Genomic DNA, 23,362 nt, shown 5'->3' with positions numbered 1-23,362 from the left:
AGTTTGATAGTCTGGCTTGCTTTAATACTACTGTTTTGAAAAGAAATTTTGGTGAGGTAAAAGGACTTAAGTCTATTTAGTTTTAAAGAGTAGAGTTTCTTAATAAAGTAAAATTGCAGTATTACCGTCTAATCTCTCAGATGTTTATCATTGTGACACATACGTCTGCAAATGAGGTGTAATGAATTAGTTTTTACCTGACACTCCTACAGCTCTCATGTCATGTCATGTAGACGCGAGCTGCAGCGCCCAGGCCTATCACAGAGGGACGGGGCGGCGGAGCTGCTGCACAGGGCTGGGCTGGAGCCAGCGTGACTCATGTGCTGAGGCTAACGTTCTCCTCCTCACGGCTTATCGTACTTTGTTACTACAGGCTAATTTAGAGCCTTAAATTAGCAGCTACTTTAGGGAGAAATTTTCAGATCATCACTTTCATTATTTGAGTGTTTTTAGTTGTATGTCATTTGCCTCTCTAGGGAAGTTGTTCTGTGAGAGTTACTGGAGGGGGTGTGGATGAGATGGCTGGGGAAGCAGGTGAGCATTTACATTAGCTTTCTGCTTTTTAATCAGAAGGGATCAAGCTCTTTGAGACAGTAATGAAGTCGCAAGGGTGATTTTATCCATGGAAGGCGGCTTTTCATTGTTCACATTTAATTCTTGTTGCTTTTTCTTTAAGTTATTAAAGAAAAGTAAAAATAAATGAAAGAAATTTTTGCAATAGTGCAGCTCAGCTTCATGAAGCTGAATTAAACTCAGTTGTTCTCTGTGCAGATTCTAATTCATTTAGCGTTAGAAAGTAATATACAGGACTTGGCTTTGTACAGTAACGCGTATAGAAGATACAGCTTTTCAAGCTATCACAGTATTTCAACAGCTTTTGATCCAACAACTGTGATTGCTGTGGTTGTTCATTCTGCCCCCAAAGATTCCGGTCCTGAAGAAGCAGAACTCATACCATGGCTGTGTAGGGTCAGCAGTATCGAATGTACTCTGGAGGGACTTGTGTGATGCTGTGGGCCATGCTCACATGTATGAGGGGGAGTAGAAAGCACAGAAGAGCAAGGATGGGGTGCAGGGAGCCATGTAAAGGGTGGTTGGAAATGACCCTTATTCCTGTTAAATATTAAAATTCTGAAAACAGCCACAGGCTCCATTTGAGACTGCGGACTCAGCTGTGCTGGACACTTTAATGTTTGCAATTGTCCTCATTTCACACGACTCTTTTAGAGCTTATAAAATGTGCAACTGATGTTTAAATAATTTTAAAAGGAAAAACTATGTGGTTGAAAGTTAGCTTTTCAGTGAAGAATGTGCTGTTTGGCTAGATGTGTCAGCGTGGTTTTCAGTGAGCGCTGTGCCGTATCTGTATCTTTGTCCTGTTCATGAGATAGGAATGGTGTTCCTTTAACTTTTTCCTAAGCAATCATTTCTGAATATGTTGCCTCCTGAGTGATGTTCTAAAAGTAACCTACATAAACAAATAGTAGACCAGAATACAAAGAATTCTCTTAAAAGCAATACCCTTAAAAAGGAGTAATAAAAGTAATGTTCATGGATATCACATGTTGGTTAATGGCCTGTTGTTAGAGATCTCTGCTATTCTGACCTTTCTAAATTTCATTGTTTCATGTTTTATAGGATTGTGCTTATGGTACTTGAGAGCAATCATTTACTAGACTGTGTATCAAATTACTTTTAGAAACCGTTTTTAGAGAGGTGTACAAATGTGTACAGCCTCAACTATTTTATTTGAAGGATGCGTTTGTCTTAAAACAACCCCCCCCCCCCGCCCCGAACTCTAGCATTTCATCCACATAAAATACATGTTGAAAAGGGGACCAGGAATACATCGTTACGTGAAGACAGCCTTGTGATAGCAATGGTGGAAACTAAGCTGTGGTACCTTTTGGGGAAATGCAGGGGGATTGCATGTCCTCCAAAATAGTCTATGAAGACTGGACAGCAAGATTACTCCTTGTATGTATTTTATGGAATTGTTACCAAAGTAGATTTGACTCTTTAGAAGAGTTTTTTAGTATCCTTCTGATTTATGCTGTCTTTTTTTTTTTTTTTCTTTCTAGCTGACACTCACAGCTCTCCCAAAGAGGACACTCCAACTGGTAGCATGGATTCTCTTTCTTCCCAGTCTCCTACACCTGCATTCTCTAGTAGCCCTCCTGGGCTCCTGGACAGAAATCACCTTATTATGGACAGTGGAGATCTTACAGACTGGGCAACAAATCTGTAAGTAACCCGAATATTGAATATTGATTTTTCCACTAGAGTGATCAGGCATATAAAATATATTTCCCTTTTCAGTTTGGTGGCAAGTAAGTGGCTTTTATATTGCATGTAGTTGTGTTTGTTTTGTACTACAAAAAGGTATGTGCCTACATGTAGTGGTGCAGATTATAGGATACTTGAACACGGCTGAGTTTGTAGGATTTTTTTTCCCCTACTGAAACTTAGTGTGTTTTACTGTAACCTGTTATAAAATTTTAAATGTTTTTTATTTAGGCAATGAATATGTCAGTTAGTCTTTGTGGGATGTATTACTCTATGTCAAGACAGAGTAAGGTTACATTTAATGTAAGGCCATTAAGATTTAGGGCCAAATTTTGGTTTTGTATAAATGTACTTTAATGAGCGTATGCCCAGGTGCTTTTGTCTAAGAATATTATCATTGTTGATCTCTTGTTGTTAACAAATTAACTGCCTGCTTTTCAACTGTAGTGCAGTATTTCTCTTTCAGTGTACTGTACATGCTCAGTTACTGAGTTATTGAGTTCAGCAAAAATAGACATTACAGTGTTAGTGCTATCTCTGTAATATATACTCAGATCTGACATGGGGAGCAGAACACACATTTTTTAATCAGAAGTTGAGCTTGAATTAAATTTTCTGTTTTGCCATTCATACAAACTTCAACAAATCAAGACAAAGTTTTCCAGCCTTCAGTGCCAAGAAGATGGAAGAAGCAAGTCTGGAGAAAAGATTTGTTACAGATATTTTCCATAATGGCATTTTGAGTAGCCTGTTCTGTTGATTAAGCAAGTATGTAAAATATATGTGTAGATGTATGGAACACATCAGAATATGTAGAAAGACATATAATGGGTTTATATTTCCATATGTACACATAATTAACCGTTGATTAGAGTATTTATTAGTTATAACAATATTTTCTCATATGTATTGAAAGAATTTCAGATTTATAGATATTTTACATGTATGTTGTTTCTTCAGAGGATTGAAATTACTTTTTCCCTGTCTTGTAGTCCAGTGGTAGTGGGTAGGATTAAAAAAAAATTGTATTTGATAAAAAGAGATGCTGTGCGAGAAACAAGTGCTGTGGAAGACATAGAACTAGAATGTCTGTGAAAGCAGGCATAGCTAATGAGGGAACATGATGCTTAGCAAAACATTGATAATGGCACTACATAGAATAAATGAAGGAAGTATTGGCTTTATCCAATGTATTCAGGAACTTAAGGTCTGTGGAGGAGCATTGCATTTGTTTGTTTTCATGGAGAATTATACTGTAGAGCTGTTTTGGAAACTTTGATGACTTGAAGTTTTGTGCTCAGTTGGAAGCAGTCCTGTTTGGAAGGAAAAAGAAGTGTCTTGTTACGTGCATCTAAATGATTTGTCAAAAACGCTTACCTGTTTGAGAAGTCTGCATAAGAGCTACCTCCACAACAAGCCTGGACAGTGACAGAGAGTAGTCAGTGAAAGGTAGATTCTTTCTTTACTTTCTCACACTGATTTGGGCTTCTCTTCCCCTTCTAGTTCTGATGACTCAGAGGGCCTTGCCTTCACAAAACAAAACAAAACAAAACCCAGAACAACTCCATTGTGTTAATGGAAGAGGCAGGTGTCAGCAACGCAAATGGTGATCTTTGGCAGTTGCTGTGCATAATGATGTCCTGTGGACAGGCAAAGGTGGTGGTTGTCTTGGCATGGTGTAGCTGTGGTAGCTCTCATGGCTCCAGGAAATGAGGCATTGGCTGTTGAACTCCATGTTGGTCTTAGACTGTTGTCATAAACTGGACTATCCCTGAATTATGTGAACAATCCTTTCTGTTTGTGCAGGGTTTCAGAATGTTTAACATTTTGTGCCAAGTTGGAACAAAAGCAATTCTTAACGTCTCAGTGTCTTCTCTAAAATGGTATTACAGGTCTTCACTGAGCTGCAGTAAATACCATTACTGAGCCTAGGGATGATGAAAATACAAGAGGATCTGGTTTCTCAAGTTACTGCTGATGGGTGTTACTTGTAAGAGATCAATCACTATGGAGTTATGTACCCAACAAGGTGATGGTGACTTCTTTGCAGTAGAAGAGTTGCTTGCACTGTTTCCTGGGGGAAGGATGTTGTATTGTGGGTCCAGATAGGTCAGATATTCCGAGGTAGGTTTATATCAGTAGTTTGCTCTCAGCAATAACAGGGGATGGATAGCAAGAATGCTTTCTGTGGTATTTGTTTTCAAAAAAAGAGGAGCTTTTTTTTTTTTTTTTTTTTTTCCCTGAATGATAGCTGTTGTCACAATGATGTTCTCTGGCAGAGTTTTTTTTTTTGTAATGCACGCCCTTTCCTTGTCCTACCTTTAAAAGCGAAAGGAGCTACAGCTTCTAGCATGGTTAAAGGAGCACCAGGTGAAAGCGTATATAAATATATGCGTACCTCCTGGCTTTTACTAGGAGGGGACTGCATGGCCAGAGCGGTGAAAGAAACTAAGAGAGCAAGGGCTACACCACAGGTCTGAAATATCTCTCAAAGCCCAGACTACTCAATTGTCATGTCAGTGTTTAAAGATGTATTATGCTTGCAGTGTGACCTATAAAAAGTAAAACCTTTGCATTGTGAACCATGATGTTTCACGTGTGCCATGTTGAAGCCCTGCTCAGCTGTTGGTTTTCATGTCTGTAAGTGTGTGTCTGCCTGATACTAGATTTTCTTCGAAAGTCCTGTCAATCAACCACATGCCCTGTGATGTTATGTACTGCTGAAGGGGGGTACAGTGATGGTTGGTTCCTACTGTCTACAGCAAGAACGGTTTTTATTGGAGACCCAATTTTGCGCTTCTATCATCTTGCACACTAAACTTTTGTCTATCTTTTTCCTGAAGATAGTTTTGCCTTCACACTTCCTAGAGCCAAATATTAAAAATAAATGTTTTAGTTTTACATATAGTCTGTGGTAGGACATAGTGTTTCTCCCCCCTCCCGTCAATAGTAAAGTTACAGGGTAGTTCATGTAGCTGCAGGATTCAAACTCCAGTTGGCTCAGGAGGGACAAATTACCTTTTCTGTTTGATGGAGCACCATCTCAGAAATGTGTATTGTTTGAAAATCACTTTCATCCAAGGATGCTTAGCACAAGCTATGTTTAAAGACTCAGACAAAAATTGGTAGTTATGATAGTGAGTTACGAAGTATTTGACCCTTGTGGTGCTCTCCACTGGTATGGGCATTTTTTTCCTTTAAGGCACAGCAGCAATGGCAGTCTCAGTCTGATATTAACCGAAGCAATTACATTCCTTCTGTCTCCCTCTCTGCTTTCTTTAAGTGGCCGCATGCACTTGCCCTTGAGCTACAGAATTAACGTTGTTCAGCCATCTATCTTCAAGTTCCACTGGAACCACTGTCAAAGTCCACTTTGCTCTGACAGAGCTCCAGCTGTTACTGCTTTTGCAAGGAGAGCGTGTTTCAGGCTTTTTTGGCAGACTTTTGGGACTGGTATAGTTTCACTAGCAGTACATTCTCAAAATGCTCATTTTTTCCCCTCAAAGCCACAGTTGGCCCTGGGGAGAAAAAAAAATACAAGAAAAAACAAAAAACCAAAACAAAACAAACCACAACAGAGTTTCCAGTTCCCTGTGCATTCTTTCTGATTTGGATTGCCACCATAGCCAGGTGTTCTGAAGGTAAGCCGTGTCTTCTAAACGAAATATGTCTATTCCCACAGGTATTCTTTAGAAGCTTTCTTTGATCTGTTCCTTCTGTTATTTGAGACATTGGAAAATAGACAGTATTCCCCGCTTAAGATATTGGCCAATATGTATAAAAAACCAAACAACGTAAAGAAGAATGTACAAATACAGTGATATTTGTCATGTTGTGCCTTGGGTTTAACAAGTAGGTCATGTATTGTAACATCTTAATCCTTTCATACAGAATGGATGTATTTTGTGAGTTGCGCATAATTTTATTCTGACTGGATTCAAACAAAAAAACTCTAACAAAGCAAACCTCCAAACATCTTTTATCCATTAACCATCAGTTTCACCCAGTCTGATGTCTACCCTACAGCTGCAAATTATCTAGGGAGCGTAGACCTCAAAATCCACTCTTTGCTCCTTCTTTCAGAATTGCTTCAGTCCCTGGCTGATCAGAGGATGGGTTATTGCTAATTTCTCTTGGTGAATTTGCAACTGTAAGGAATGGAACGCGTCCTGCCACTCAAACCTCCTCACAGAGACCATGGCTGGGGAGTGGATGGCTTGTTAAAGCAGATACATTTCTGGGCTCAGACTTACAGTTCTCAAACTGAATCCCTCCTTACAACTGTTTTAGGTACAGTTGTAGATACAGTCCAAATACTGAAGGTACTCAAAACCCAGAGGAGAAATAGAAGCACCAATAGAAGTAACTTTTGTGAAGGTACCAGTGGCAGAGGAAATAATCCAGTGTTATATTTTTTTCATTAGTGGGTCTCCTGACACTATATTCTGTTACAAAGCTCAGTGGTGTATGTGTGCTACATACACTATGGGCATCATTTCTGGGTTTTTAATATCCCCAGAGGCTTTCAGAATGGTGATGAGAGCTGTGCAGCATCCTGTGTAGTTCCAGGGCCTTTGAGACCAGGGAAAAAGCTGGTAGTTCTTCATGAAATCTCAGGCCATTCAAGTTCCCAGTGAGCAAACAAATGTTCAAAGAGCCATAAGATGGCAAGGGAGGACAGGATAGCAATAGTGGTGTTCTGAACGTAACAGAAGTCTTCGAGATGGTTACTCGTTTTCTTCGACTGCTGGATGAATTCCCATCAGCCTTATTATATCTACACCTGTAGACTGCATCATCTCTTGTCTCCTTGAAATTGAAACAGTTTATTTTTGTATTTTCTGGGAGTGCTGTGAATTTGCAATTTTATAAAAATGATAAGTGACTTCACCTTCAATGTGCTGAAAACTTTTTTATATCTGATGTAGTCTTTTTTTAGTAAGGGGATGTGCTGTAACAGCTGCAGAAGGCACAGTCCAGGTATGTGGCAGTGCTCCTCACTCATTGTGCTTATTTTGCAGTTTGGTTTTGTTCAGCCGCCACCTCTTCAGTGATTCAGCAGACTGAGAGCAGGTTTAAGTGAAGCAGGCACTTCTTTTTGTATCCTTTTGTCATGCAAGCAGAGCAATAGCCCTGATTTTGTAGCTCCATTGAAATAGGCATAATGTAACTTAGTCATGTGGGTCACACAAAATAGGTTTTGCCATCTCCTTGTCTTCCAGTGGGCTGGATGTGAACAGTTAGGCTTGACAGCAGCACCTGGGTGAGCGCCAGGTAAGCAGTACGTGTGCTCACAGCAGGGAGGGATGTGGACACAACCACTAGGAGCTGAAGTATCCTTTTTTTGCCTCCTTTTTTTTTTTATTTTTCCATTTTATTTATTTATTTATTTATTCCAGGAAACACAGCCCCCAGTTTTTTTTTATTAGTATCCTAAAAGGGACAGTATGCTGTAAGCTTACATATGCACATGCTTCATTTTTTGCTTTGTCTGAATTATCATTTAAAAATGCTGTAGTTTAGGACAGCTGCTGTAGAGACGTAACCTTCAGATTTACCAGACTGGCGTGAAAGATCATTTCGCTAATATGTTGGCTGCTTTACTGAGACTTCACAAGCCAAGTTTAACAAAACCTCTATTTCAGTGTTGGCTGATGTGTTCTGTATAAACGTGGGATCAGGAGTGTCGAGTGCATGTTACATATTTTACATTTGGGAGTGGAGTTTCTTTTTGGAGTGGTCATGGATCAGGAAATTCTGTCCTTTTGCTTTGTCTCCAGCTTTGCTGCCACTGTTACAATTTCTAGAATTTTGTCCCTGCAATCTTCTACTTCCCATTCTCACCAAGGCATATGAGTTTTAACATGCAGGAATACTGTTGTCTGATGATGGAGAGTGTTGGATTGCATATCGAATCAGAAATAGCCAATACCTGTCGTTTTATAATCAAGTCTTTTAAGAATGCTTTCATTGAGTTTATGTCAGCCAGACACTGAGATATGACAGCCATGGGGCTGCCAAACCCTTCTGTGAAACAAACATTTTTTCTTGAAGAGTTGCAGTGTAGATTCTTTTCACAGAGTCTCTTCCTTGCTCTCAAGATAAGAGGCTGCTCTTTAGCTGTGTTACCTTAGGAACCAGCCAGCTACACATCCAATAAAATCTTGTTTTCAGGAGTTTGTTTCTGAATATCAGTACAAAATCTCTAGCTTATTTTCAGTAGGGCCATTTCCCCCTCCTCTCTTCTCCCAACATTCACCGTGCCAAACAATAGCATTTTTTCTCAGAGAGAGATGGTTATGTCAGGGTTTTTTTTCTTTCCCCACAAGAAATGCATTGCCTTCATTTTAGCCCTTAGGATAATGGATTTCTTCAACATACCTTCTCAAAGTTGAGATGCTGTATGATAAGATACACAGTACTTTCTAATTTATCATCATCTTGATAAACAAGGCTTGCAAACCTTCACAGCAAGGTAACTTTGCTATTGCAAGAATCTTTTGAAGGAGACAAAAAGAAGTTCTACTCGGTGTTGCTTACACACCACAATGTTGGAACCGATTTTTCCTATTGAGTAAAACCTTCTGTTTTAATAATAAAATTAAGTGGTTCCTGAGATAGCCAAGTACAGTAAATAAAAAAAAAAAAAGAGTTGAAACTCTAGAATGTGCTTTAATATTTAAAGCCATTAGAGTTTTTTTTTCTTCTTTTTCTCAACATGGTAAAACTATTTCTGATGAAAAATGTTTTTTTCCCCTGCTGGATCGTAGACCATGATCAAGAGATCTGTAACCACGAGCTGAAAGTGACAGGCGAATTGAGGAGCCATACTGCAGTGCTTTTGCTACAGCTGAAATGTATTAAGTGAATTCATCAAAAAGTGGGGGAGGGAGCAGTCCAGGGCTTCACGTACCTGCACTTCTGGAGGGTTTTTCCTCTGTTGAAGTTGCTCAGAATTAGTAGAAAATCTGCCTGTTTTTCCACATTTTTAAATAATGCTGCCTGACAAGGACAGTGTAGTCTTGCTAGCTGATAGGTTACTGTTACTGTAGTTCTTGAGTCTGTGTAACCTGAGAAATAAATGTGCCACGACATGGATCTGAACACTTGATTTCATCCTCTTTTCCTTTCTTTGCACACATTCTCTGATCCTTCCCTCCATCTCTCCTTTCTTCTTCCCTTCCTGTTTCAAAGAGAAACCAGCTGTGATATTCTAAGTATTCTTACGAATGACTGCTGCTTTCCTGGATCACAGGGTATCTTTGGTAGGGGGTTCTGAATGTTATTTTGAAATCATTAATCTGGTGTCTAAAACATGGCCAGTATGTGTTGTTCTAGAGCTGATCATGTAAGTTGCACAGACAAATATGATGTGCATTTCAAAGAAATAGCTAATAAATAGAAGGTTTTCATATTCATTTGTTGAAAGGCAAACAATGCCAAATCTGAGGTATGAGTTATAGAAGAATATTCTTCACTTGTGATCAGTTTGAATTGGTGATGCTTTAATAATCTTTGGCATTACATTTGGAATATTTTTTTTCTATTTTCTGTAATTTTACAAGTTTCAGAAACAAGCTTTACCCAGTCTCAATTTTGGAGTGAATTGAAGAGGCAAGGGAAAAAGCACAAGGGAAATGATCTTTCTTTAAATATCAGGATTGCTTTAACTCCAATCATTTAGTCTATGCAAGTAGGAAATGTTTTTTGCTATTCATTTTTTGAAAACCCTTTTTGTCTTAGGTTCACCTATTCTAATGAGATAAAATTAATTTTACACATATACATTTTATGCGTAATGATGGACAAATAGTCTACTTTCTAGCAAATTTTATAAACCTTGAAATATCATTAAATTGTGTTTTTATCTGCACTATTTGGAACAAATAATACAAATGCTGGTGTTTACTTTTTGTTTGTTATCTTCAAACGAAGTCTTACAGTTGAAGGTTTTTGTTCTACCTAGGGAATATTTTTCAATGACTACACAAAAATGGAAAGAAAACAACATGTTAAAGTAAGAGTAAAACCCCAAATTAGGCAGATGCTGGTTTTCAAAAGAACATAATTATTATAAGATGTAAATAAATGTGTAGTGCAAGATTTAAGAATGGCTAAGTAGAATAGACATCCTCTTCCCAAACATAAGCAAGAAATATGTTTCTAGTAAGTACAGTCCAGCTTTTCATTCAGTTTACTACCTATGATTCCTTCCTTTATTTGGTAAATCTGATAGTTTTAAAAGCAGAACATGTTTTGATAAACCCTTCTCACTGTGATGCCAGGACATTTAAGTTTCATTTTTATTAGTGGAATTAACTGCAGAATGCTGTTTTCATATACTTTGAATTCCAGTTTTCATCCAAATGCAGTCTGACACAGATCCAAACTAAAAATTATTGTCTTGTTAAATAAAGAATGTGCCATTCATCATTTTATGATGCAGTAAATTTAAAAATTAATAATCAAAGTAAATGTCTGCTTAACCTTGTAATTGCTAGAATGAAAATGAGCTATATTGGCTAGCAGAATTAGTCTGTAAAAGTTATGCTTGTTTGTAAAACACTTTATACAAGCCAAAAAAAATGATCGTTTCTTCTAGAAATTAAATATCCCAATGAGTAAGAAGATGAAAATCTGCTACATAAGTTGAATTTCCTGCATCTTTTATTCTTATATTTGTAAGTGGAGTGACTGCGACTGCTTATATATTTTTTTTTTTTTTGGCTTCTGGTCAATTCACCTTGATTAGGTGTGCATTTACACCCCCATCAAATCCTTCTTGACTGTTTTCCCAGATTTTGGTGGTACTTGGCAGATTTATACTATCTGAAAGGTTAATCTTGGAATAAGTCTAGCTGATAAATGCTGTATTGTGAAGTCCATACTTCTGAGTGATGATTTCTGCATGGAAGATGTGTGTGAACCATTTTAATTCTGTTTCTGCTTGGAAACTGCTTGAAGTCCAGCTCCAAAGATATGTTGGTATGAAGTCTTCAGATAATTTGTTTTTTTTGCCCATACAGAGGAAGAAAGCCTTCCAGTGTTGGAACATTTTAGTTTCTTAAGTTGTAGGACTAGGAGCATCGTTTATATTGGAAAGTACCCTGTATATTTTTTTTTTAGTGATTTTAGCTGCTTTAGCTGCTATTTATTCTTCTCTTTTAGCAACTATAAATTCAGCCATTAATTTAACATGTTTTTGAACAGCGTGCTCACAAGGACAGTCACTGAGGCAGTACCTGTGCAGTTATGCGAACAAGATCTCATTCCAGAGCCAGCATCGTGATCCCAGTGTTGTAACAGCTGCAGCCTCTTTTGAAATCTTCCAGTTGCACATGGCTTAATACAGCGCTGAGAAGATTTTTAAATAGATTCGTCAAAACTTGTAAAGACAAAGTGGCAGCTCAAATAATAGCCTGCTATATGCAGTTTCATTGTATCTGTCTTTATTAGATAAGGAATGTGGAATTTTGCCTTGTTATTGGTTATGTCATACATCTCAGGTAATTCGTCCTAGCTTAGGATGTAGGGCATATATGAAAAACGCTTTCAAGGAGGAAATGCAGAAACTTGATGACCATGTCTGGAAAATCACCTCAGCATTGTTACTGGTTTTGAGTTTGAGGATCTAACTTGTTAGTCTAGTTATAAAGATTCAAACATTTTTAGTATGAAAAGGAATTTTATTCACCTCATTAATTCTGCCTTGAAATAATTTCACCTTAGTTCTGGTCAAAGCCGCCCATCGATGGTCTCGTGGATGAACACTCCAAGCACTAACCCAGCTGCCACAAACACTACACCATCTGCTTTCTCCTTCCCTAATCCTGCCACTGGGAGTGACAGAGCAGTGGAAAGGTACGATGCACTCTTCAATGTTTGCTGGTTATTTAATTGCTTCTTTTTTCTGTTTTTTTTTTTTTTTTTTTTTTTTTAAGTGGTTATCTCAAATCAGGAAATGCAGCCTTTGCAATTTCTACAGAATAAAATAATGGACTACTTTGTATTATTTTTCCTTTAAGCATCTTGTAGATGGCACCTAGATTGAGCCAGTGATTTGTTGGTCAATGCAAACAGACTTTGATGGAGGTGATTGATTAGGTCCCTCTCTTCTGCAATGATTCTTTAGCTTACTATATTGCTTATAGTGTCTTTTAAATACAGATCTGTTTTTTCCCTAACCACCCATGTCAAATTTAAATTTCTCATCCTAGCCTTCTTGACTTTGAAATACTTTCTCATATCTTTATCTGTGGTTTCATTCTTTTCTTTCACTCTTTTGGCCTGCTTTTTTTTTCTGTCCTGTTTTTCCTTCCTTCCCTGTTGTCCACCTTTTGAAGTGTTTTCACTTCTTCCTTCAAAGGTCTTAGCTTTATTCCTACAAGTTCAATAAGTTTGCTTTTCAAAATAAAGTAGCTGTGTATATTTATAAATTCTTTCCAACACTTTGTAACAAAATTCAATTTTTCCTCACTGTTGACATTCTGTACCAGAACTGCATTGTCTATTTGACTCTAAGTTTCTTGGGGCAGGGAAAATCTTTCCCAGTGTTTTATTTTGTTGTTGCCAGGGCTCAACAAAAGATGAGTTATTGGTGTGGGTGCTTTGTCTAAACAAAGCATAGGGCAGCAACAAACTGTCAGTTTTGCAAAGGCGTGATTAAGTAAGATGTGCCAAAAATACTTACGTATTCAAAGTTCTCTCCTATGGTACTTGGAGAAATGAGTATTTTGGAGAAATTCATATTAATGGTTAATTATGAGCATCCTAATAACACCTCTAAAAGACTATCTGAAGTTTTATAAACCTTATTATGTTGAGGACAAAATAGCATGCTCAGTGGTCTAACAATGTATTGTAAAAAAGTAAAAATAAAATAAGTTCAGTAAAGATTTCTGTACAGTGTTAGTGACAAGCTGAATTGCAAAGACCATGAAGAAACATTTTGGAAGGTATAATGATTAGCCTATAAATTAAGTATAGTGTGCTTTGCCTACTATTGATTTCACTGCTGATTAGCACTTGGCAATATTTTAGCTGTAGTCGAAAGTCACGTTTAGCTATCATAAAAATAAGTGCATAAAACTGGAAGTATGATATTCAGAAATGCCAGCAGTAAGCTGTGAAGCTTCAGCTTTGGCATTTGTGTGTATGAATTAGAAGCCTGCGATGATGCATGTGAGACTGAGTTTAAAGTTTTAGTCATCTAATGAGAATGGAGAGAGAATGGTTGAGAAAGGGAGGTGTCGTCATTAATAGCCCAAAGTAACTGTATTTCTTAATTTCATTTTTCAGTGTTGCCCACCGAAAAGCAAGAGCAGTTTATCCATGCGAAGCAGAACATAGCTCTGAATTATCATTTCAGATAGGAGCAATTTTTGAAGATGGTAAGTACTTATTGAGTGAATATAAAGCAATGAAAAACAAACTGACAAAACTGTTTAAATGGCTTTGGATAAAAATACAGGCATAACTGCTGTTCTGCCCATGTTGATGATGGCAAACAGTGACGCAGAAGATTTCTGGTACATAGAAGCTGCTTTAATGTAAATTAAAGCAGTATGAGGTAATGCATTTGCTTCAGGTGAGCAGACTCTTTCAGTTGGTTTAATATTTCAGCAGTGTTTAAATGCGTGTTGCAGTAGGAAAAGTTGCTCAGCAATGCAGAAATGGATATCTTGGCCTATGGAACTGTGTTTTTCAACGTGGACTATCTTTGTAAGATACCAAGGCTTTCATTTAAAGAAAAAAAAATCTACTTAAGGATTTTCAAGCAGGTAAATCAGGTGATCATTGCAGAGAAAAGGGCATGTTTAGTCTTCTAATGTATGTTTGTACTTGTAGAAGGAATGAATTTGCAGAATGAAGGTCTATGTTTAAAAACTTCTGTGGAGGCAAATATAGTATTGCATATGAACATCCAGGAAAGTGATTCCTGAGCTCAAGACTGTGTTGAAATTCCTCAGTTAGCTTCCATAGCTCTACTCTCCAGCATCTGCACAGGGGCTTTGAACTGACAAGGAATGGTTTTAGTTTTAAAACCTTATGCCAGTGACTGCCGTAATACAAATTCTGAAGATACAGAAGATATTGGAGCTTAGTTTCTTCATACCATTGCATAAGAAAGAGATAGCATGGAATGGATCAACAGGGCCTGGACAAATTCAGCAATTCTTGTTACTGGAATGCAATTTAATAATAATTCTAAGCAGAAATTAATTCATAGCAGGAGCAGTGTAAGACTGTTGTTTGTTACGAGGCCTCGATAAGTTGCATTTGTACTGAAAAACAAAAGACTTTTAAGTTCAGCCAAATCCTCATCCAAGTTTTGTGCAGACTGAGGGTTTCAAAGTCATTTGTGAATTGCGTTCTTAAGATCCTCATGAGTACCGAGACTAGTATTTTAGCCTTTCAGCCTGTCTAGAGGCAGAGGGGGGTGTAGTAAGGGGCATACTTGCCTCTAAAGAATCTGGAAATTCTGCAGTGATGCCCGTTTTCTTCTCATCCATTGCCAACTTGCTACTAGGTCTGAAATCTGATATGTTCTTTCCAGAGGTAAAGTGGTATTTAATTCTGCATGACCAAACACACTTTGGGTATGCACTGCCCAGTTGTTCAGATACCACATGTGAGAATCTTTGTTTGGATATCCAGTAAGGAGGAGTAGCCCAAATTCCCAGTTTATATCCAGCAAGAAAAAGAGAAAAGTATATAGTCAGAAACAGCTGGAAAAAATCAACCTGCAGGCATTAAAAGGCTAACTAAATGCATCCTGTTAACTCTGTTAGTACTGGATCAAAAGTGTCTATGTGAAATTTCTCTTCCTACCCTACAACCCCAACAGAATGTTTCTATTTTTTCTAACAAGCAGGAACAAATGAGCAAAGCTCAGCAGAACCTTCTTTTTTCAGTATTCATAACAACAACAAAATGGCACAAACATAGACATCTCCTTCCCCTTCTTTGTGAACCGTAATTTAAAGCAGACAGATCATAAGGACATTCCTGTCCTCTGTCTTCTCCCAAATAAATAAATAGTAAGCCTAGTCCAGAGTTCACTTTTTTTTTTTCAGTATAAAGTGGTCTGAGGTTCTGCGAGGTTCCTCCCTACCCACTTTAGAAAATCATACTTGGTGTTTCCTATTAGATAACTGCCTTGCAGGCAGATCACGTCTGAATCAAGTTAGGTGGGAAATCTTTTTAAAATGAATTAGCTAAATGATTGCTCTTTTTAAAGTCTCTTACAGCAGTTATTTTAATTTAAGTTTTTTAAAACATGACTGATAGGGATCTTCAGCAGACGTAAAATTTGTGTACAGGAAAAAAATCTGGTGCATAGAGGAAAAGATCTGGTATGTAAAAGACAGGCATTTCTAATGGAGGACACTAAGGGTTGTACACCTGTTGTGCTGGCATTGGAGAAAAAAAGTCTTGCAAGAAGCAGTTGCTTCTGTATCATGTTTGTGTGACAGCAATGTTGAGATTCTTTTTTGTGTAAATAGATTGCTAGATGTTATAGCAAAGCTACCGTGTTTTTGGTACATTGTAACCTTTACAGCTTTTCAACTAGAGTCTCAGATTGTCCAAGAACAAGTACTGAATTAATCTCTTTGGCAGCACATGGAGAGATTTTTCAACTCTATTTTTCCACATCATCTTTACAAATAAGGTTAGAAGCTCAAGTAAAATAAGGTTGGACTGCATTTTAAAATCCTAATTGTAGACTCCAATGGGGAAGATCATGGTTCCTTAAATACATTTATTTTGATTTATTCCGCTGCTTCCTGCTGATTTTAGAGGTGATGTCCTTGCACCACAGCACTTCCAGCATAGGGTGGGTTGTGGATTGGCAGACAAAAGGAGGAGAGCCTACAAGCAATAAAGGGAGTAATTGGACATATGTAATAACTAAATATTCATTCCATAACAATTTGTAGTAGGTTATTATGGATAGGCTCTGTCACTATGAAAAGGTGTTCCCATTAAAAGTGCAGACCAGTCTCCATATTTGAAACCACTGAAGTGCCTTCACATGGGCCTTTTCTTTTTGCATTAGACACCCTTGTGTCTATGCTAGAATCAAATTCCAGTGAATCAATTCAGGTTCTTCAGTTACTCAATTTAAATTCCCATATGCCCTAATAAAGCCCCCAAATGAAGAATTAAAGTAATAATACATCAATTCTGCAGCTCTACCAATAACCTTAACTATCAAAGTGACAACGCATCAATCAAGTTGACATACAGCTAGTATCAACCATTAAAGTAACTGTTAAATTAATGTCTACTAAAAAGTGCTGCTTCCATTAGTGAAGATTTTATCCATCTCTCCTTTCTCCACCCCGCCTGTCTCACTTTTCTAATCCTGTCGCTTTCATCTCTTACTGTTTGTATGTTGAGTTTTTTCCTTTCTCTTCACTCTGTTCTGCTTTGTTTCTTGCACTTTTTCACTTCCTTTTCCCATTCTTCTGCTTTGTCTCTCTTGGTCTGTGGATGTTGATTGCAGTAGTTCTCTCTCTGTTATTATCCTGGATGAATCTTTCTGGCTGCTCTAGCCTGAGACAGGATAATGGCATTTAGTGAGGTACAGTCTTGTGCCTGTCATAGCTACTAAATGTAATATTGGTGCAAGCAGGGAAGAGTTTAACCTTTACTCCTGCCTCCATTTCCTTTATCTAAGTGGGGGAAAAATACTGGTTTTGCAGGCTGACAAGGTTAGATTTAGTAATATTTTATATTGAGCTTTACTTCACCTCATAGGAATTTGTACAGAATCCGAATATTTGCATATTGAGGTGTTTTCTTTATTGCATGCACATTGTGCTAACCCAAATCTCAGTCTTGTTATTAAAGTGCTACAAAATATAAATGCAAAGGCACCATTCGGTAAGAAAAAAAAAAAAAGAAAAAAGAAAACTTTTCTATTTAATTGAATTGTGTAAGAAAATGAATAATGTAATCTGAACAATATCCACTGCTTTTTTTCCCCTCCATCTTCAATTCAATTTACCTTAGGCCGTGCCAATATCTTTATTTCCCAGTTGCTACAGTCTATATTACTGATAGCACATAACACTATAATTCAGGTGGTTAGAGGCAAAGCTTGAAGACTTTGCAACTGGAAAAGGGCACATATGGGAAGAAGCAGAGTACGATCTGAGACTGAGAGACATACGCCAGTCGTACGTATATTTATATTTGGTTCAAGCAGTTATTCCCAATGATCATGAAAAGAATAATCAGACTGCCTGGCATTGAAACTTTGCCAGCCTTGCAGCCAAGTGTTATTTCTGGTTCTTAAAAGAGACTGCTTAGAAATGGGAATTTCACTGGGGAGAAGTGTTTTAGATAGGGTAAGTGCTGTTTACACAACAAAATTCCTTGTCAGTATCGCTAGCAGTTCTACAGTGAGGTTTCCTGAAAACTTGTCAAGATAGCTCTCATCAAAGCTTTTCACAATTTTTAAAATAACATTTTAGGGGAGAGAGAATGTGGGGAAAACCAAGAAAGTTTTTTGTTACAGTAATTTTCCTTAACAAAGGTGTGACATCCATTGTCGCTACCAAGCGCAGTAGGAACACAAAATCAGTGTTCACGCAGCCATTGTTATCCCCCTCTATCTTTCCTACTGTACTTAAGTGCCACCCTTAGTTAATCTGCCTGGTTTCAACTCCAAGGCACACTCTTCTCTTTTATTCACGCGGTGGCTTCTGGACTTTCTTTGTGGTATTGACAAATGAAGGATTTACATCAAAGAAAAGTACTACTCCCAAAATGCTATATTGCACTGAATGTGCAAATAATTATTTTGTTGAAGTAAAAATGAGAATAAAGCCACTTCTTTGTACTCCTTTCATCTGTGGATTTCAAAGCACTTAGGAGCATTCATGTGCATTAACTATCTCCATTTTACGCCCAGAGAAACTGAGTGTTCAGGCTGTGGACAGATGTTCTCCTTTTCAGATCCCTCCATACCACTGAGAGATAAGTCACCTCGAACTACTGCTGAAAGTTAAAACTGCAGCTTCACCAGTAAAATGTACCAGATAAGTACTGCCAAATTCCTGCTGACTGCTAGAAGTTTTGAAAAGCCACTGAAGGCAGTTTGACCTTTTACAGTCTGACTTTGCCTGATACAGAGAAGGGAAGAGTTCCTCCTGCCGACAGTGTTGTGGAAGCAGTGGTCCCCAGAAGATAAATGTTAATGGAGAGCTGAATGTTGAAATGGGAGGTGTTTAAACAGATGTGTATTACCTCGTAGCTGGTGTGTGTGCAGGACTGTCAGAGATGCTCAGCTGACAGATGGGATGGGAGGCAGCTCACGACTAAGTCCCAAGCCTCAGGTCTTTAGTTTAATCTCCTGGTGAAAAAATGGCCAAGAGGATTGAGTTCTATAGTGGTGTACTTTGGTGTTGCAGTGGTTTTAGCAGTGAGATTTCTGTTGCCTACAAAATGAAGCTTGTGGAGGCATTACATTTTTGGTAAAGTAGTCCATCAGAAAGGGAGGCCCTCTTGTGCCAGGCACGATGCACGTTAGGTTTCCTTCCTCTTTTCCTCTTCCTCCCAACACAGCTAGTTTCCACAAAGGAAACAGGTTTTTCAGTGCCTGATTCAGTCCTGCTGAAGTTAGTGGCACCTAGCATTTCCACTGTGGAAATGAGTCTTGGTTTCCTTTGTTTTGGGGACCCAGGAAACTTCTGAGTTGCCAAAGCAGAACAGTGTCTGCTGTAGGGAAGTCTGTCAGCACTGTGTCTCTGGGAAGAGCTGCTTGCAAATGTTATCTATTCACAGTTAGATAATCTAACATGGGCAATGTCGAAGCTATTTCCTGTGGAGAATACAGAAAAGTAAGAAGGAATGCTGTGAAGGCCAAGCTAATCTTTCCGTGTTTCTTGATGAGATGAAATCAGAGAAGCCTTACTTAGAGATCACTGCAAGTTGAAAGTCTGTTGATTTTGTTTGTCCTCCTGCGTTTGGGGTAATTGCTGGGTAGCACTTGCAGTCACACTAACAGTCAGACGTCCTACTGGTGTACAGTTTGCTTCCGCTAGAGCGAGACTGGGCTGCTCAAATGGCCTTGCAGCAGGTACTGAGGAAGCTGTCATCCCACCCAGGGCTCTGAAGTCTGCTGCTACTTCCACAGTTCTGAGCTTTGATGGTTGTTCTTTGATTGCTCTTGTTGTGCAGTCTTATGCCCTCGTTACACCTTGCTGTGCCATATGTAATTGTCAGCTCTTTGCTCCCTATCTCCTACACTACAAGTGTTTTCTCTTCCCTTCCTTTCCTTTTCTTTCCTTGTAGAAGCCTTTCCTCTAGCCAACATATGACTTAGTCCTATAGGATGCTTGGTCAACTAATGAATAGCAGTTTTAAGGCCAAATGTGTAGTTTCTGCAGCAAGGTATTTTTAAATGAGGCAAGCCTGAGAAAGTGCTAAGAACTGTAATCGTTGTTGATAGAGAAGAAACGACAGAAAGGGGGCACTTCTCTTGAGCAGGCTATTTTCCAGAAATAGCCTCTGTCCTCCGCTTAAGAGGAGCTGTGCGCAATAGTGTAATGCCTTTTGTCTGGTAAAGGTTTCTTTTTTTCTTAAACAAGTGCTTTTGTACACTATACTTTAGAATTGATAAAGAAAAACAGGATCATTGGAATTTAAAATAGCTTCACATTTGGTTAGCTTCCTCATTAATATCTTTTGTCCACAGAAGTCAATGATGTACACGGGTATCTTAATGTGTGAGGTGATTTGAAAGGAGGCACAAGTCTTACCCAACTTGTAATTGCTGCAGCTGCTGAATATTAAGAATTACTTCTGGGTGCATTTTTTTAAAAAGGCTTTTCTCTAGAAATGGTGATATTAGGTGTAATCTGTGTGGTAGTCCTTTCTTCTGTCTTCAGAGAGTGTACAAGACACTTGTACTAAGAAAGTCGTGAGGCCCTGAGCTGTGTGTAAAGTGAAGTGTAGTGTTTAGTTTTCCAAGCACAGAGCTCAGCTCTACCGTCTATGTCTGGCCTTTTAGGGTGACAGTGGGATTTGTTGCTCAAGTCCAGTTACTCAGCCATTACGCTGAGTATCTGGACGTGCTGTAGTATGAGGGGTTCACTATTAGATTAGCAAACTCGTTTAGAAAATACTTCTGAAATTTGCTGCTGTGTCAAGCCAAATGATTCTGTATACTTCGATCATTTTCTCCTATGGGTGAATTTTAGGGTCCTGTCCAGTGTGATCTCTTCAGATGAGAGCTACCCTTGCTTTTAACAGGCTTTGGTTCATAGAAACTAACATGCCAGTAATGTTTATCCTCTTGTTAATGTAAATTGGCTCAAGCATTTTTGGGGTTGAGCTCCAAAGGACAAGCAGAAATTAGTTGCAGTACTTCTGGTTGATTTTCTTTCTAATCTGCCATTTTGGGGAGTTTCTTTCCTGTAAAACAGATGTGCTCTGCAGGCAAGGGATACTTTAGGGAGAGGCTGGGCTGCCGCTGGAGCTGCTGGCGTCTTTGCTCGCTAGGGTGGAATTAGAGCTTCTGGAGGGAGGTTTGTGGTGGTGTCAGCACTGCAGCTCTAAATGCGTGTGTACTCTGTAATCATGGAATAAAAATGACAAAGGGAGAGGAGGGCCTGCTAATTACTAATAGTATTGTAAGTTACTGTAAGTCACTGTGTGTGCAGAGATCCTAAAAGGTAATTTTCGATGTGCTTTTTCCTTGGGAATCTTTCTATCAAGCACGTTCATTATAAATATGTGCTCAGACTTTTGTTCGGTATCATTTGATAACAATTTTCTCTTCTAAATGTTTAAGTCCCTTGCAGAGATAGCTGTTGTTTAGGCTGTGGTTTCTGAGCACAGCTTCTAGCTTCACAGCCTGGCAGTGATAGGACGCAGGGAAAAAATAAGGGAAAACATCTTTTAGGTGGTCAAATTTAGAAACTTTTAATGTTTTTGAAAGTGAGACTTAACGTGTTGCTCTCTTTTAACTGTTACTTCCCTGATTTCTAGAAGGCTACAAATATCTTTTGCCAACGTGTTAATGTGTTCTAAATAAAACACTGACATGGCTGGCAGCATATTGCAGCATTTGTCTGATCATTTCCCTAAACAATGTCTGTCTCAGAACCACTATGAGGATAAATTAATATGGTAGAGAACATTGTAGGTCACTAAAGATGTGGGTCTTACAATTGTATAGGTAAGTAGATACCTGAACTGTGTTCTTATAAGAAATTTGATAGGGGGATTTGAGAACTTTTTAGTCTATTAAAAAAAAAAAAAAAAGAGGCTTATGCTTCTTTATGTTCCTGTCAAATGAGGTCAGAAATACATAAGAAGCCAGACTGGGGTTTGTTCCTCACGGAAGTACTTCTGGGTCATTTAGAGACTGAGCTGTAACTTTTCTTATTTATGTTCATGGATATTGTTGCATTAACGTTCGTACCTGCAGTGGCAAATACTTAGGATGGCAATAAGAGGCAAGGCTTATCTTGCCTTTTCAAGCCTTTCCTTCATGTTTTGTGAATAGCAGGATGTGTTTGCATTTCAGAGAGACAATGTAACCAGAAGAATGATTTAGATTTTATTCATTGGTCTTTTCCAATAGAAGCCCTACTCTGTGGAGAAATGATACTTAAAGGGAGATCTGACTCTTTCCTGTGTCTCTGGGCTTCCACCACTTCTGCCCAAGACAGATTTTTGGTATTGCATTGCTCCCAGATTCAGAAATTGTTTCCAACTGTTTGATAGGAGTTATTTCTCTCCCAAAGCTTCTAGATTTTGTTTTATAAACCTGTCCTTTCCAAGTTCCAGTAGCTAATTGTTTCTTTAATGTAATCTCCTGTACCTAAAAGCAGGAGATCCTACAAGTATTTAAGTTAACCATCCTCATCATTTTTCCTAGCCAGATTGTCAATCTGGCGATTGCAGGAGACTGGATGTTTTTATGGATGCATTGCACAGTGTCATGGAGCTAAATGTGAGAGTATTATTCCAAGCATAAAAAGATACAGTATTTTTTTTCCTTTTCTTTTACAGTGCAATTTTCCAGAGAACCAGGATGGCTAGAAGGCACTCTAAATGGCAAGAGAGGACTTATTCCACAAAATTATGTTCAGTTTTTATAGCTTTATGCATTGAACGCCAAGAAGGTGTACATGGTATCCATGGATTTTTGTTATAGTCACTTCTCTCTACTTTTGTGACTGCTTTTAATCAACGAAGAGCCTGATTATGGGTTGAAGATCCTAATCTGTATAAAGACATTAAGTGTTGCCAAATATGAATTAGAAAGAAAAGATTCTTTAAGGGTTGGAATGGGTGGGGACAGGACAGTTGGATGGTGGGATAATTTAATTTTTTAATGTTTTTGTTTTTTTCAATTGTAAAGAACCATAGTGGTATGTTTGTTTGCAAGACAACTAGCATTTTCTAGCATTTTAAGTCAAATATTTGGTTGATCTGTAACTCAGCTATCAGTTGAAGATGATTTTTAAAAACTTAGTGTCCTGGAGATTATACATCTATATCCAGCCTTTTTAACAGAACGTTATTTGAGATTGGAAAACACTGTTGGATAAAAAAGCTATTGTGCTGACACTTAAATTATATTTCAAAGTGGAACAGACAATATGGAACAGACATATTGGTAAGTAAAATGATAGGTATCAAGACATGACATTTTTCAGATGTCTTCAAAGAATACGTTCATTTATGTTATGTGTGTGACTTCATTTATTTTATAAAGGTAAGACACAAGAACCTTTATTACAGGCTCCTATATGTCATGGTTCCTTTGCTACTCAAAAATATCACTGTAAATGAAATAAAATGTCATTTGCTATTTGACCTCAGTCATTCCTTAGTTGGAGAATATTTTGCTCTGTTTCTGTAAGTTATGACATGAAATAATTATTGGCAGCTCTTTGCAGTCAGTCACAAACAGGCTCTAAAATGGATGGGGAACTTTCGTCACTCAAAATAGGCAACTGCAAGCATAAGCCAAAAGGAAAAGAGAATCTCTGGCTGTGATCCTTGTGCATCCTGAGGCATCGTGCATTTTATCTGCTGTCTATCTGTCTGG

The 23,362-nt window shown here is 38.2% G+C and overlaps 1 protein-coding gene across 4 annotated transcripts in view; it reads left to right on the top strand.

The window, feature by feature from the left end:
* Nucleotides 1–23,127, top strand: part of ARHGAP10 (Rho GTPase activating protein 10) — a 143,489-nt gene extending 120,362 nt beyond the window's left edge. For all 4 annotated transcript variants that reach the window (XM_027456676.3, XM_027456677.2, XM_027456678.2 and 1 more), the window contains 4 exons: nucleotides 2,082–2,244; nucleotides 12,016–12,147; nucleotides 13,585–13,676; nucleotides 22,318–23,127. In XM_027456676.3, the coding sequence (XP_027312477.1) occupies nucleotides 2,082–2,244; nucleotides 12,016–12,147; nucleotides 13,585–13,676; nucleotides 22,318–22,406 (476 nt within the window). In that variant the 3' untranslated portion in view covers nucleotides 22,407–23,127. The remainder of the gene's footprint in view (nucleotides 1–2,081; nucleotides 2,245–12,015; nucleotides 12,148–13,584; nucleotides 13,677–22,317) is intronic.
* The last annotated feature ends 235 nt before the right edge of the window (nucleotides 23,128–23,362 follow it).

This window comes from Anas platyrhynchos, chromosome 4, assembly GCF_047663525.1.
Source record: "Anas platyrhynchos isolate ZD024472 breed Pekin duck chromosome 4, IASCAAS_PekinDuck_T2T, whole genome shotgun sequence".
In the NCBI taxonomy this organism is placed as follows: domain Eukaryota; kingdom Metazoa; phylum Chordata; class Aves; order Anseriformes; family Anatidae; genus Anas; species Anas platyrhynchos.
The sequence above is the reverse complement of the archived record's forward strand: the minus strand, read 5'-3'. Positions and strand labels throughout refer to the sequence as shown.